The sequence below is a fragment of the Trachypithecus francoisi genome, unplaced genomic scaffold, assembly GCF_009764315.1.
Source record: "Trachypithecus francoisi isolate TF-2019V2 unplaced genomic scaffold, Tfra_2.0 Lachesis_group0, whole genome shotgun sequence".
Lineage (NCBI taxonomy): Eukaryota > Metazoa > Chordata > Mammalia > Primates > Cercopithecidae > Trachypithecus > Trachypithecus francoisi.
In genome coordinates, this window is record NW_022681453.1 from 41,230,179 (window position 1) to 41,246,974 (window position 16,796).

Consider the following 16,796-nt stretch of genomic DNA (forward strand, 5'->3'; position numbering starts at 1 on the left):
TTCGTCATGTTGGCCAGGCTGGTCTTGAACTCCCGACCCCAGGTGATCCGCTCACCTTGGTGTCCCAAAGTGCTGGGATTACAGGCGTGAGACACAATGCACAGCCTCAGGTGAGATTTTCAAGAAGGGCTCGCATTTCAGAAAAAAGAAAGCCCTTATACCCTACATGAAATAAAATAAACACAATAATTAGATAATTCATCAATGCTGGTTTGAGTTTTCTCAAATACGAACTTAGCATTTAAGTCAGGTAGTTAATTTGACACTACAAATGCAGTTTTTCTCATAGTTTTGGTGCACTATTTTATTATTTATATAAAATTACAGAGCAGAAAGAAGAGACCATATCATTAGGAGTCTTTAATTGGCAGAGACTGACGAGAGTCCCCGAACCCCAACACTAATTTCCTAGCAGAGGCAATCCCTGCCCTGACATAACTGAGGCTTTGAGAAAAAAGGTATAAGACTCTCTTTGAAAATAAGAATGGTTGGCCGGGCGTGGTGGCTCAAGACTGTAATCCCAGCACTTTGGGAGGCCGAGACGGGCGGATCACGAGGTCAGGAGATCGAGACCATCCTGGCTAACCCGGTAAAACCCCGTCTCTACTAAAAAAAATACAAAAAAACTAGCCAGGCGAGGTGGCAGCACCTGTAGTCCCAGCTACTCGGGAGGCTGAGGCAGGAGAATGGCGGGAACCCAGGAGGCGGAGCTTGCAGTGAGCCGAGATCCGGCCACTGCACTCCAGCCTGGGTGCCAGAGCGAGACTCCGTGTCAAAAAAAAAAAAAAGAAAAGAAGAATGGTTGTTCCATGAAGCAGTGTGCCTTTTCAGCTTCTAATCAAATATCACATTATTAAAAGAAAAATGTATGGTAAGTAGCCACTAAAAATTATTTCTGCCATCAATCCATGTATGAAATATTAATGAAGCTTATTTCATTCTCAAAAAATAAGCATAGATAGAAGGTCTATTACGGTTTTCCTATACCCCAAAAAGATTGTTTTGTGTACTTCCTGGAAAAAGTGGACCTCCACAGGAAGCCACAGCAATAGAAAATTTGGAGAATAAATATATACTCTAAATCACAGTTTCAGGATATTATAAAACTCTCCAGGAAAAGAGAGTAAGACAAACACAAAACAGAAAACATGATCCACTTCATGAAAGTACTAATTTATCACTCTGAATTTAACAGAAGTATGAAGCTCTTATGTGAAAAGGACAATGGAAACATATAACAGCTAATATTTCCTTTAGTTTAAACCTTCCATAATGCCACACTAAATGAAAATATCGAAAATTGGATCAGAAATTTGCTGATATCCAACCATTAAAATAGAATTTGTCAATTTCTCTCAACACTCTGCTAATATCTACGTTTTCTGAAGCAAAAACAATTTCCTTGAAAGCTGTTTAAACAGTACAAGAATAATCAATGAAAAAAACTGTAAAATGTCATATAAATCACTTCAAATCCAGAAATATACCTCAAGAAGGTCCTTTTCCAACACTCCATGCCCAACAATACAGAGTTCCGTAGCTCTGTTTATTATGTTCCCAGCTTCTATTTATTCAAGAAAGTAGTCAGAGCAGGAAATGGGACAAGTCAAATGATCACAATCAATCTCATCACCTTCACAACATGCTGGGAATGTAATTAATCCTCTATTTATTTAGGGGACTTCACACCCCTTACATTAAGGCAGCAACTCCCTGTTGGCTTCAGCTGAGATAATTATGTTATAACAAAGATTGGGTTTCAATCATAATAGACAGAAGAAAAAGGAAATTGTACTTGAAGTTGTCAGTTTCTTTAAAAAGCTTTCTTGTGACTCCAATGAAAGAATGCTCTTGATAAAGCTCTCCTTAAACAGAGCACTTTCTAAGTATGATAACCACACATATGCCACATTAATCAATGTAAGCCTTTTCTCTGAATAAGATGTTAAGACAATTCAAGCATAGTGAAAATTCTACGTGAAGTAGAGAATACTGGTTTTAAAAACTTGACTAAATCAATCACCTAACTCACTTGATCCTGTGGGTCTCCCTCCAAAGAGAATCCTCCAAAGAGTTTTGAGGTACAAAAATACACAAGAACTAGGAGATGAAGGAAAATAGCAATTTGCTTACTCTGTAAAAATACATGGCTCCACTGAGCCAAAACCAAGGACTTGAGCAGTCTAGAGACCAGTATCAGGGACTAAAACAAGAAAGAACAGAGACATCTAACACAGCCACTCAGTTATAGTTATAAAATGGGCCTGATAAACATACTACTCCCTAAATAAAGGTAGAGTATTTTCCATGCTTATTCACCTCTGAAAATGGTTCATATATATCTCCATATTTTCTCCTCTAACCTCTTCCACCTTAAGAAAATTAAGATGAAAATATAAAGGCCTTGCCCAATTTATTTTTATAAACTTTTTTTTTTTTTTGACATGGGGCCTCCCTCTGTCACTCAAGCTGGAGTGCTGTGGCATGATCTTGGCTCACTGCAGCCTTGAACTCCTGGGTTCAAGCACATGCCATCACACCCAGTTAAGTTTTGTTGAGACAGGGTCTCATGTTGCCCAGGCTGGTCTTGAACTCCTGTCCCACCTCAGCCTCCCACCTCAGCCAACACACCTATAAGTGTTGGAATTATAGGTATGAGCCACCATGGCCAGCCCTAAACTTTCTCTATTTTTATCAATGTATCATAATCATGATGTCCATGGTATGTGTGTAAGTAAAAATGACAAATGAATTATGTTTCTATTTCTAAAAATTCTTAAATATTTGTTTTTTCCAAGCCTGGATTAATGATGATTAGAATGTTTCTATGTATTAAGCTCCTCAGGTACCCGAGTATCTCATAATATTTCACTACCTTTCATAGCATTTAAGCTCCTAAATAACCAAAATGTCCAAGAAATGGAGCACTACTCAATTTCCAGTTCTTTAGTAAAAGCAAAACAAAATGTGGTCTCATGAAATACAAAAAGGACATTAGGTAAAAACTAAGAAAATCTAGATAAACTTTAGTTAATAATAACATATCAATATTGGTTCATTAATTGTGACAAATATACAATTCCAATATAAGAGGTTAACAGGGAAAACTGGGTGGGGGTACACGGGAACTCTGTACTATCTCTGCAATTTTTCTGTAAATCTAAAACTATTCTCAAATAAAGTTTACCTGAAAAACAACACAACAACAACAACAACAACAAAAGGATACAAATTACAAATTTTTTAAAAAATGAACAAAAATATCCCACAAACCTTTAACATTCAAATATATGATTCTTTTGTTAGTTTTTTCAATACACTTAATTACAGGAAGCATTCATATCTTTATAAAAGGTTATTTTAGTCTTAAATCTGTAGGAACATTTGTAATCCTGTGATTTACTGGCACATTTCTTGTAAGAGAAGTCTAATGAAGAGCGACAGTCCCCAGTGGGCACTGCTGAACTACTGGTGATAAGGTACAGAACCATTAAGCAAATCCTTTCTATATGAAACCACGCTGAATGGATCTAAGTGAATGGATACTGCCTTGTACTAATCTTTTCTTATGCAGATAAAAACCCACTTCCATCCAGGATGAATTTGTGGATTTAATTAAAAACAAACAGTAAAACTAAAGAGCAACTTGACATGCCAGAATAAGCACCTTACCAAGAATGATTTTAATCCAAGGAGGTTTAACTTGCTTGAAATTACGCACAATTGTTTCTTGAAATTTCTACATGCTAATCATTAGCAGCTAATGTAACACTTAGCATTTCACCATTTGTCAGAGAAGAAACTTCCCATACAAATGTAAAACCACCAAGAGTGTCCGATTATCACTCTGCGTGCCTGAATTTAACAGATCCCCAAAATCACCTTCCATACTGTAGATTCATTATAAACATCAGTGACTTGGGGGGTGGTAGGTGTCATGGCTTTCCCCCAGCTATGGCTCAAAACGGTATTGCGAAATTACAGCAATGTCTTCATGAGGTGACTGCATGCCCTCCACCTTCACTTTCTTAGAAATGCCACTCACTACTTCTGATCCCAGTGTGACCAAGGCAACTGGACCAGCAAAACTTACCCTTGCTGAGCCAATCACATTCTTCCTCCTCTGGAATTACAAACAAGGGAATCTATCCCCACTGAAAGTAAAGACATGTAAACTCAGAGCTGTGGAGTGGCCATCATCCACGTGCAGTGAGAGAGAAGAGTGGCAGTGCCTTGATGAAAGCAGCACCACACGAGACCACATGCAAGAGCAAGCCGAATGCCTCACTTTCTCATCACCTGACCTCCTGGTATCCAGATGTACTCTTGAAAGTACAGTTCCAGGGGATAACCTATAGTCACCCAATAAAGTTCCTCAATTTTACTGTAAAAGTCTGAGTGAGTTTCTCTTATGTGACCAGTTGACAAGAAGTAGTCAAGAGCCATGCTCCTGTATTCCCAGCTACTCCAGAGGCAGAGGCAAGAGGCTCACTTGAGCCCTGGAGCTAGAGGTCACACAGCGATATTTCATCTCTTAAAAAACAAAAAGAATTAGTTAAGAATACTGGCAGGCTCCAGCACACAGCCTAAAGAGATAGGATTTCTTATCTGGCCCTATTACTAAAACATAGTGACCCTCGGAATGTTAGCAGTAGACCCTCTTATTCAACAATAAAGGATAAGACCCTCTTACCCTTATTCGACAGCAAGGATAAACTATGATCCAAATGCAAAAAGCCTCACGTCCACTCTTGTCCTACCTATACACTGTAGCTAGAACGAGAAAATTTGTTCACCATGTTGCATACATGTTCTCCTTGTCTATCTGTATGACGCTATTTTCCCAGCTTGAAATGCATCCACTCCGATTATTATTATACTTACAGATAACACAGTACCATGTAATCAGGGAACATTTTTTATGTTTTGTGACTTAATTCATTTCCCTTCTTGTCTAAACTCTTCTTTATACATCTGTCCCAGCTGTGCTCCAAATGTTCCTGGCTCCCTCTTTACTGATATTCCTTAGCGGCCTCAAACCAACATTTCCAAAACTGAACTTCTCATCTTCTCTCCCAAACTGCACACTCTTCATTAGTATTTAATCTTGGCAAATGCACCTTCAACAGCCCAGTTAGATGCCCAAGTCAAAACCCACATCTCATCTTGGCTCCTCCCCTTCTCTCTCTCCCAGCAGCGGCCAATCAATTACTAAGTCTGTCTCATCTGCCTCTCAAATCTGCCGACTAGTCTCCTTCCCCATTCTCACTCACCTGGCTCAAGCTATTTTTCCTGGAATACCCTGCTTCTTAACCGGCCTTTTGAGTCTTGAGCTCTGAGCTCTGTCCCACCACAATTCATTCCCCACAATGTCACCTGATGGATCTTCCCAGAATGTCAGTCTCATCCCCGCACTCATACAGGGACTTCATCCCTTAAAACTCTTCAGATGCCCCATATTCTCCCAGGACAAAGGCCAAGCATATTTAGAAGGCCAAGCCTCTACATGAACCTCTAGCCTCACTTCTTTCCTCTCCCTTCTATACTATGACCTACGCATCCTGGGTTTTCAAGCCCTTCAAATGGGCCATATTCTTTTGTCTACTGTCTGAAATACTCTTCATCCCCACTTCCTCACCTGCATCTGACCAATTCTTACAACCTTTCAGCTCTCAGCTTAAACTCTTCCTCTGGAAGCTTTTTCCTACACCCCTGTGTCCTCTTAGATGCTTCCACAGCACCCATACTTGCCCACTGTAGCTGCTACTGGGTATAATAACATCTGCATTTCCCACTAGAAGACCAGCTTTACGACGATGTGTCTCTCTTGTTCACCATAATATTCCCAGCACCTATCTCACCACCTGGCACATAATAGAGCTCAAGAACTACTGTTTGAAAAAAATATATATGACTCCACTTTTAGATGCAATTCTGATGTTGTACCTCGGCATATGAGTCTCTGACTCCCTAATTTTGGCAGATCAACCAGGAACAACAGACAGCCAAAAGGAAGAGATGTATGTTATCTACCCTGTTCTTAGCATAATCCTATCCCCTTCAAAAGCACACGCACATAGAAAGCAACTCAAACAATCTAAAGCAATCGTAAGGTCTTAAGTTTTCCAAAATTTTAGAACTTCAGTGCTGAAATGACTTAGGTTCACTTACAACTGAGGAAACTGAGGTTCACGATTTATCCAATGACAGATAACTATTTTGTGATATAGCTGTTTCCCTCTACAAACTTCCCACATTAGTGTCCAAAAGACCATAAGATTTCAGCCAAAAAGGGAATTGCACTATTAGAGTTAATTAACCATTAATCAGTTTAATGCAAAGAGGGTTTAGCATTTCAAAAACACTTTTTTCTTTTTCCCCATAACTACCTACTTTAAAAAACTACACTAGAGAGAAAAAGTGTGATTTAACATCTTTTTTTTTTTTTTTTTTTTTGAGACGGAGTTTTGCTGTGTAGCCCAGGCTGGAGTGCAGTGGCGCCATCTCGGCTCACTGCAAGCTCCGCCTCCTGGGTTCCCGCCATTCTCCCGCCTCAGCCTCCGAGTAGCTGGGACTACAGGCGCCCGCCACCTCGCCCGGCTAGTTTTTTGTATTTTTAGTAGAGACGGGGTTTCACCGTGTTAGCCAGGAGGGTCTCGATCTCCTGACCTCGTGATCCACCCGCCTCGGCCTCCCAAAGTGCTGGGATTACAGGCTTGAGCCACCGCGCCCGGCCTGTGATTTAACATCTTAATAACAAGTTCACATTTGTACTGATGAGAGTCAGGATTTTAGATTTTAGTTTCATTTAAAAACAACAACATTTTTCTATGTAGCAAAAACAAAAGAATACCCTTCTTGATCCCCTGTCATTTCAAAATGTGCTATGTATTAAAACCATAGTTTTAATGTGAAATTTTCTCAATGAGTATATACGTACTCTTTTTATAATGAGGAATAAATTAGTTACTTAAAAAAAACTCTGTAATGGATGTTATAAAGGGAAATGGTTTATAGGGTATTACCATGAGTATAAAACAGGCTACAGAATGGTATGTACAATATTGTTTCCACTGGTTTAAAAATGCATTAGGAAACAAATAGAGGAAACATCAAGGTACTAATACTGGTTGAATTAGATTAAGTGACAAAGTGACTTGCTAAGGTCATATGGTCAATGAGAAGTAGAGCTGGAATGTATTACAGTTCATTATTTTCTATCCCACCTTATATAAAAAGGTGCCAACTCTTTAAATGCAAGGACTTTTTTGCTTATCTGCAGTGGTGGATATCACAAAAATTATGCATGGACCTTTTTTTGGTCCATGCTATCGTTAGCATTAAGTGCGTTTATGTGTGGCCCAAGACAATTCTTCCAGTGTGGCCCGTGGAAGCCAAAGGGTTGGATACCTATGGAACTGTTAAACTTTCAGAGGGTCACAACTATCACTGCTACTGATGACAGTCCACCAGCAAAGATTCGGGGAACTTGTATATGTAGCTGAAATATCAATAAAAATAAATTAAAATTGATTTATATTTTTAAAGTGCTACATTTTTTAAAAAATGAAAAATGTTCCTTTAATCCGGTCTAACAGGTATCATTCAATTTGAGTAAAACTGATTGTGCTCACGAACTGTGATGGGCCCAGATAGGTGCTCATTCACAAAGACCTTAGTATTTTAGAGGGGAAAGAGTTACGCATCTAGATTCCTACAATATAAGGCAGGCATGAGAGGTGTCCAGTGATCTCTCAACCAAGTGCTACGGAAACATCCATGAGAAAGACAGACGTTTCATTCATTCCTTTTCCTTTAGGAAAATCTCTCTGAAGAAAGGGCTTTTATCTTTTTCTTCCACATGCTATGGGTGGAGACGACTGGTTGCATACGTGGCATATCTTGAAAAATATGAAATCTGGAACCAGAAGACCTGACCTAACTCTTATAAGACATATAACCTCAAACAAATCACTTTCTAAGGCTGCCAACCAGAGAACATTTGCTGTAGTGAGCACCACACTCGAAACTTCCAGTGAAGCTTATAGTGAAGGGTGGGAGGGAGCATTCTTTTCAGAAAAACAATTCATAAAGTCTCTAACTCAGAATGAGAGGCCAGGAGCTTCAGTTTTTCAGCTTTGCAAATATGCACTACAAGACACAGAAACCATAGGGAAATGTAGTACAAAAGCAGAAGTAACAATAGATGTTGCTATAACTTCATTAATTCAAAGTAAGAATGACTTTGCTACCTATGTTTCCATAGGTTTTTGCCAAAGCATATATCTGACTTAAAAATGGAATACTGTTTTTGTGCTAGTCAGAATTTATTACTTACCTGGTATTTCAAACAAAACCTTACATAGTTTTTATTATTATAATCAAAAACATCAAACTAAACTAAGAAAAATACACAGCTCTTTTCAAACATAAAAATAAGGTGCTAGATTTCACTGATAAACTATATGGAGAAGAAATAAACCAGAAGGTAAAAGTGAGGAAAAAATTGCTTATGAAAATCATGGATCTACACTGCAATAGAATTATTTAGACCTAAGAAGTTCACAGTAAAGGAAATACTAGAAAGCTCAATCATGTTGTGCTTGCAAAATTAAGAATGAAACTAGAAATTTTTATAAAAATTAGATAAACAAATGTTTTATTTCAAAAGGGAAAAAAACAGCTGGGCTACAGTTAAATTTAACATACAAACTGAAAGCAACACACCTGTCTAGGGAAAAGAAAGTTATGTTCAAATTGGTAAAGTTGTAAAAACCACTTTTGCAAAGTAATTTGAAGAGATCCTGCTGGTTTCTCTCTCCTACCTCACTCCCCAATACATTATCCCTTTTTAAAAAATTACTATTAGCACAACAATTACAAACAACCTAAGAATTTCGCTTCATTTCCCACAACATAAAACCAAGAGAAAAAGTTTTTTCAAAGACGGTCGATAATCCCTACTCTACTTGAGAGCCTATATCTTTCTACTTTAATGAAAAACAATCTTCTCTCTAGTTAATAAAGAATATCACAAAGAGAGAAACAGGCACTCATAGAAATGGGATCCTTGCACAAATCTCAATACTCATTACATGTTTACAAAATCATCACTCCTTAAAAAAAAAGAAAGGAGAAGAAAAACCAAAACCCACACAGATAGACTATCCCCATTTAATTTTATTATGAAAATGAAAGTAACAACAGGAAATGGCAGCAGGATATTTGATAAGCTCAATTAGCAGGAGGATCAAATGAAGTGATGACAAGCCATTATGACCTCAGGGGTTAAAGATTCAATTTTCCATCTGGCGAAATCTAAATTTCCAACGCGAATGCTGACACCACCTGCTGTACGTTATTAGGCATTATCTTGAGCAATCCCTAAGCATTTTCTGTACAACAGGTATAGCCTCAAGTTTTTTCATATTTCATTCTGCAATATAATTGCTTTCCCATGAAGAGAAATAAAAAATAAATCCCATATAATGGCTCATTCAAAACAGACATTAAAATCCACACTAAAGCATTTATTTATCAATCATGGCAGTAGCAAAAATATCCAGATCATTTTTCTTCTAAGTCACAATTGACATTGTACCTATCATTTTCTATAGCACCTAGGAGTCATTTCAATTAAGAGTTCCCTTCATAGATTTTTGTTTTGTTTTTTTAATACAGACAGGATCTCACTATGTTGCCCAGACTGGTCTTGAACTCCTGAACTCAGGCAATCCTCCCACCTCAGCCTCCCAAAGTGCTGGGATTACAGGCATGAGCCAACATGCCTGGCCCATTTATAGGTTCTTAATTAATAGCCTCTTGCTACTGAAATGGAATTTTGCCCTGTTTACTAAGAATCAGATCTACAGAACTTCACAAAATGAAAATTCACTGGCCGGGTGCGGTGGCTCACGCCTGTAATCCCAGCACTTTGGGAAGCCGAGGTGGGTGGATCATGAGGTCGGGAGATTGAGATCATCCTGGCTAACACAGTGAAACTCTGTCTCTACTAAAAAATACAAAAAATTAGCCAGGCGTCCAGGTGTGGTGGCACATGCCTGTAATCCCAGCTACTTAGGAGGCTGAGGCAGGAGAATCACTTGAACCCGGGAAGCGGAGCTTGCAGTGGGCCGATATCGCGCCACTGCACTCCTGCCTGGGTGACAGAGTGAGACTCTGTCTTAAATAAATAAATAAATAAATAAATAAATAAATAAATAAATATTCACTGCATTTTAAAATTTAATAGTTAATCTATTACATTTCCTTGACTGACGCAATGGTAAACACTTTTAATAATGTTTATATACCAAATGCTGGAGCCCATCTGTGAGTGTTTGGACCCTTCCATACATGCGTTATCAAGAATCATGCCATTAGGCTCTGCAGGTGGTAAGCCAGTGGCTAGCCAATGAATGCAGAGCTCTCATCTGGATTCATTTGATGTGGTTTGCATACTAAAATGTTTGCACACACAAACATGAATGCACATACATCTACACACACTCACACTCTACTGTAAGTGAACTATAGATACAAGTTCAGATACTCAGTCTTGAGATTTCATACCGGACAGTCAATAGCAAGGCAATAAATATCACAACTGTTTTAATACCTGTTTTCCAAGATATACCAATACCAACTTTTTCTAATAAAATTAACTTTTCACCATCTGTACCTTCTTCCCTAAGAACATTCATCAAGCTTCCCATATTAATCCAGTTACTTTTTAGTGTTTGGTAGGTCTATGGGTTCCCTTCTCATTAAAACTTATTCCCGGCCAGGCACGGTGGCTCACACCTGTAATCCCAGCACTTGGGAGGCCGAGGCGAGCGGATCACCTGAGGTCATGAGTTCGAGACCAGCCTGGCTAACGTGGTGAAACCCCGTCCCTACTAAAAATAAAAAAATTAGCCAAGAGTGGTGGCATGGCCTGTAATCCCAGCTACTAAGGAAGCAGAGGCACAAGAATCACTTTAACTTGGGAGACAGAGGTTGCAGTGAGCCAAGATCACACCAATGCACTCCAACCTGGGTGACAAGGGCAAACCTCTATCTCAAAAAAATAAATAAATAAAAAATAAACCTTAGTCCTCAGGTTATTTTGTTTTCTTCCTCCTGGGTAAATAGGTATGTCAGCAATGTGAGCATCTAAAAATTCATAAGTAACTCGATGAAAACTTACTTGACTTTCTGAATCCACACACAGTAGTCTGAGATGTAGAGATCATTCAGTATGTATGCTGGGTCGTTTTCCTGAAAAATTTTGTGAATATCCAAGAGACACTTTAAAACTGCACTTTTACCTGAAGAAAATTGAAAAAAAAACCATAAAATTATCCTTAAGAAAAAGAAATTCAGATCCTGAGAGGTAATATATTTAAAGCAGTTCAGAATCCTGATCATTTCTTAAGAATATTTTTAAACGCAAAAAAATTTATGAGTCCTATTAGGTCCAAATCCCTTTATTGACTTCCTTAAGAATTACATATAATTTTTGACTGGGCGCGGGGCTCACACCTGTAATCCCAGCATTTTGGGAGGCCGAGGCAGGCAGATCATGAGGTCAGGAGATCGAGACCATCCTGGATAACACAGTGAAACCCCATCTCTACTAAAAATACAAAAAATTAGCTGGGCGTGGTGGCAGGCGCCTGTAGTCCCAGCTACTTGGGAGGCTGAGGCAGGAGAATGGCGTGAACCCAGGAGGCGGAACTTGCAGTGAGCTGAGATCGCGCCACTGCACTCCAGCCTGGGTGACAGAGTTAGACTCCGTACCCCCCCCCAAAAAAAAAATACGTATAATCTTTATATTCTATTGTTACAGCTGACTAGTTGTGGTTATCATTAAAGTGCTATGAAATACAACTAGGTCTATTAAATGAAACGCAGGAAGTTTTCTAAACCAAATGAATATTTAAATGCATCATAATTTTAATTAGATAATGTTCTTCCAATTCAAGCTTTCAAAATAACATGGAAAACTGTATTCTAAATTTCAAACTTCTTTGTTTCTTATGTCAACATTTTCTGTCAAGGAATTATCTACTAATAAATTATTTTATCTTAAAGAATTGAAGAAAACTCAGTTTGAACACTCAAAAATCATAGCACTACTTCAGAAATAAGCTGACAAAACTTATATGAACAAAAGCCATCAAGGATTAAAGTCTTGTTCTACCTAACTACTTCCTCCTGGTTTTTAAAGGAACCTAATTTTAACCCAACCAAAGTCTACAAAAGGAGCCTTTTACAATTCAACAATTCCCTAGGTGTTCCACACTTTATGATATTCCTGAAATTTATTAATTATAAGGTGAACTATTAATACCATATCTAGAGTATTACCACTTTCTTTGATCTGTGAAATTCAGTATTTTCAGTTTAACAGTGTCATTCTTATCTTTACAGTTCTGAAACACAGAAACACTGTATACTGAGTTCATGAAGACACTCAATGCGCTTTCACTGACATTTCCCATTTAACTTTTAGATCATAAAAGAATCATGAGCTAGATGATGACATCTCAAGATCCTAAAATTGCTGACACCAAATTTTTTAACATAATTAACACTAGAAAGTAAGTTTCAAAAGAGCAGGGGCTTCTGTTTTATTTAGTGGTTAATCCCCAATACCTAGAACAGAACACTGCAGCAGCAGGTTTTCCGTTTAAGTATTCTAAGAATGAATGAATACATGACAGACACAGTAATCACCCAGCTTAAACCCTTAAAATTTCTTTCATGCTACAGTCTCACTCATCAAATCCTGATGATTTTTCCTTGGAAATGCTCCTTGTATCTGCCCTTTATCTGCCACTGCCTGAGCTCCTATGTTCACTCATATTCTCATCTCATGCCTCAATTTTAAGAATCTTCTTGCCCATCTTTCAGATTCCAGACTCTACCTCTTCTAACACACATTTTTTAATGCACTGCTTTCATGGAATCTCTTCCTTGCATATGTTCTCAATGCTCTTTCTACAGACTTGTTTCCACGCCTTTTTCCCTTCTCCATGTGACCTAGCCCGCTATCAAGGTCTAGCTCCAGTCTTCATTCCTTCGGGAAGCTCTGGGCTGACTTTCCTAGTTTTCACGGTCCTTTACTAAATGCTGCAAAGAAGTGGAAAGGAAACTCAAAATGGGGAAAATCCTCCCCAAACCTCTCCTGTTCAATTCCCAGAAGGAAAACTGGAGGCTCCAGGATGGGTAAGATACAGGGCCACTGAGTTGAGGGACCAGGATCTAAATTCCAATCTTAATGGCTCCAGAGGCTACCCACTGTGCCATGCTACCTGTATGTTCTTGCCCCATCCAGTCTATATCACGTTTTTATTACTCAAGGACTTATTAGTGACTTTAACCCCTAAGTAGGTAATAAGTCCTTGAAAACAGAGTCCATGCCTTTTTAAAAAATATTAACTTGGTGGCTTCCTCATATGCAGATACAATAAAAAATGAATGAAGAATGTCAATGGAAGCTCCACTGCTAGACTGATTGTGAAGAGAAACTAATACTTCGAAGGCCTAATGCTACAAGACGTCAAGTTGATTTGGTTAAGTCAAGGTCAGTGCTACAGCTTATCAAAGTGGCCCAGGTTAACTATGTCAAATGATTAGTGTGGATCACCCAACAACAAGCCTATTTTAATTACAAACTAGGTAACATTGACAGCAGGGTTTGATGAAAGGAGGAGGAAATATAATCAAAATCTGCAGGCATGATGAAACCATGTTTGCCACATTAGCCATATTACCCAAAGAATCAAGGAACAACTGACCTGTAAGAACGTTTTGAAGCTTTAATTGCCACAGAGAAGACAAATGTCACAGTAAGCATATGCCAACTAATTTCTTTCTTGCTTTCCTTCTCTCTCTCTTTTTAGGGGAAGGAGGGTGCAGAGGGAAGGAGTTAGTTTTATAAGCACTAAAAGTTTTAAATGTCAATCATAAGTCTTTACTGGAAAAACGAACTATTCTCTTGGAACTTGAATAAGCTTCTCTGCTGTATGACACCTCCAAAATACTATCTCTCAAGATCCCACACTTTACTAATATAAACAGGTTAATTGAAAATGCAGGATTCCGGCTAGGCGAGGTGGCTCACGCCTGTAATCCCAGCACTTTGGGAGGCCGAGGAAGGCAGATCATGAGGTCAGGAGTTTGAGACCAGCCTGGCCAGCATGGTGAAACCCCATCTCCACTAAAAATATAAAAATGAGCCAGGCGTGGTAGTGCATGCCTATAGTCCCAGCTACTCAGGAGGCTGAGGCAGGAGAATAGCTGGACCCGGGGAGGCAGAGGTTGCAGTGAGCCAAGATCACGCCACTGCGCTCCAGTTTAGGTGACAGAGTGAGGCTCTGAAGAAAAAAGAAAAGAAAAGAAGAGAAGAGAAGAGAAAAAAGAAAAGAAAGAGAAAGAAAAAGAAAATGCAGGATTTGGAGAAAACCATCTGGCTGGAGCAAAGAGTTCATGTAGGGGAAAAAGGGAGAAGAAGCAGATGAGTTTGGTAGAAATCAGACAGTAACAAGGAGGAAGAGAAGAATGCACTTGGACAGACTGAGTGAGAATGTCTCTAAACTTAGGTGTAGGCAGTAGGAATAAAGGACCCTACTCCGGAGATCATAATGTAGAAAGGTACGGAGTTAAGGTCACATATTTAAGGAGGATCCACAGCAGCCATTACCTAATAAAATTACATACAGCTTCATTTAGCAGACATGCCTAGAGTGAGGTTGCCCTCCTGCTAAAGTCCACAGGCAAATTTAAACCTTACAGCTATCACAAAAATAATAATAATAATAATAATGAAAAGAAATGTCAAATAACAGCCAGGGCATGGTGGCTCATGCCTTCAATCCCAGCACTTTGGGAAGCCAAGGCGGGCAGATCACCTGAGGTCAGGAGTTCGAGATGAGCCTGGTCAACATGGCAAAACCCCATCTCCACAAAAATACAAAACTGAGTCGGGCGTGGTGGCATACGTCTGTAATCCTAGTTACTCGGGCGGCTGAGTCAGGAGAATCACTTGAATTCAGGAGGTGGAGGCTGCAGTGAGCAGAGATCGCACCACTGCACTCCAGCCTAAGCAACAGAGTGAGACTCTGTCTCAAAAACAAACAAAAGAAATGTCAAATAACAAAAAATAAGAAAAGTCAAATTTTTTTTAATTTAAAGAGAAGAAATTACATTGTATTTGCATGTTCTGATTCCTATTTTCTAAAAAAAAAAAAAAAAAAAGACAAATACTCATTTAAAAAATGCTGGGCCAGGCACGGTAGACCACCTGAAATCAGGAGTTCAAGAAAAGCCTGGCCAACATGGTGAAACCCTGTCTCTCCAAAAAACACAAAAATTAGCCAGGCATGATAACAGGTACCTGTAGCCCCAGCTACTTGGGAGGCTGAGGCGAAAGAATCGCTTGAACCTAGGAAGCGGAAACTGCAGTGAGCCAAGATCACGCCACTGCACTCAAGCCTGGGTGACTTGAGAGTGAGATTCCATCACAAAAAATAAATCAACAAAATAAAAATAAAAAATTCTAGACGTACATACCCAAATGATATTAACAGTATCTGTCTCTACGTTCACTGAGCAAATATGTGAGAGCCTATCATGCACCTGACATTGTTCTACATGTGGGAGTACAGCTGTTTATTCTTTTCTATACTTCCCTCTATTTTCAAAACTGTCCACAAGAAACATTATTTGTTTAACAAAAATTAAGACACGTTCAACTACACAGCCAACCCCTGAAAAATTGACAAATGAAGGTTACAAATTTGAATTCACATTTTAAATTATATTTTAAACAACTGAGAAGCAATATTTAGATTAATATTTAAAAATTATATTGCACGGCAGTTTTGAAAGGGAAAGTTATATGCTCTCTTCACAAGCTGTGTTTTACCTGTAAGCCTTAAACTACTTTCATAGTATGTGATGTGACAAATATGGTAAAGATAACCAGGCTACTGGCAGTTGACAATCTAGAATAAAAAGTACATGAAAACCATTCTCTCCCCAACAATATGCATTGTTACTCTGAGGTCACACTTGATCTCTTCTGTTCTGACTGTCACCATAGATGACTACAGCATCACAGTCAGGAGACTCACCAAGCATGTGGCTGGGCTTTTTTTTTTTATTCAGTCTCTTTTGTACTGACTGCTCTTTCTATCAGACCCTCAGCCACTTACCTAGCAGCTATGAGCAAAGGAAAAATCTGGCCCTCTTCCAGGCTGTCACATGGCCAGTGGCCAGAAGCCTATGGGGACTCAAAGTACACGGTGCCTGTGGGGCTCTATCCAGTCATGGGCTCATCACACACGACATGGGCATAAAAAAATGCTAAGGCCTAAGTCCAAGAGAATCATTCCTGCTCAAAGGCACTGCAGGGAAGTGACCATTTTTAGACAGTTCACTGCCTGGTTCAAAGCAGAAAAAAAAAAAACTGTGCCTTGCACAGTAACCACGGTAACTATTTTCACTGCAGAACGGCACTAACAGCTCTCTCCAGGATGTTAAATCCCAAGAGTTAGGGATTCTTTAGGATGGACTTGGTTGAACAAGTCAACCCTATCCGTGGAAGAATGACTCTAAGACCAAGAACTCTTGTTCACTCATGAAAGCAGTTTAACACTAGTATCCTGGTATTATAAATGACAAGTGCCATGAACGTTTTACTTCAGGGAAAGACTAATGACAACACAGAGAAACGTAATGACAAGATAAAGAAAATATAGATGACAGTAATAAGTAGGTGGGTAGTAAATAGGATTTAACATATTCCC

At 39.0% G+C, this 16,796-nt stretch overlaps 1 protein-coding gene across 5 annotated transcripts in view; it reads right to left on the bottom strand.

Moving 5' to 3' along the window:
- SHQ1 (SHQ1, H/ACA ribonucleoprotein assembly factor) overlaps nucleotides 1-16,796 on the bottom strand; it is a 377,353-nt gene that overhangs the window by 305,817 nt on the left and 54,740 nt on the right. For all 5 annotated transcript variants that reach the window (XR_004436966.1, XR_004436967.1, XR_004436968.1 and 2 more), the window contains exon 10: nucleotides 11,189-11,309. Coding sequence is in view for 2 of the 5 variants with exons in the window: in XM_033210462.1 (XP_033066353.1) it covers nucleotides 11,189-11,309 (121 nt within the window). In the remaining 3 variants the exon portion in view is untranslated. The remainder of the gene's footprint in view (nucleotides 1-11,188; nucleotides 11,310-16,796) is intronic.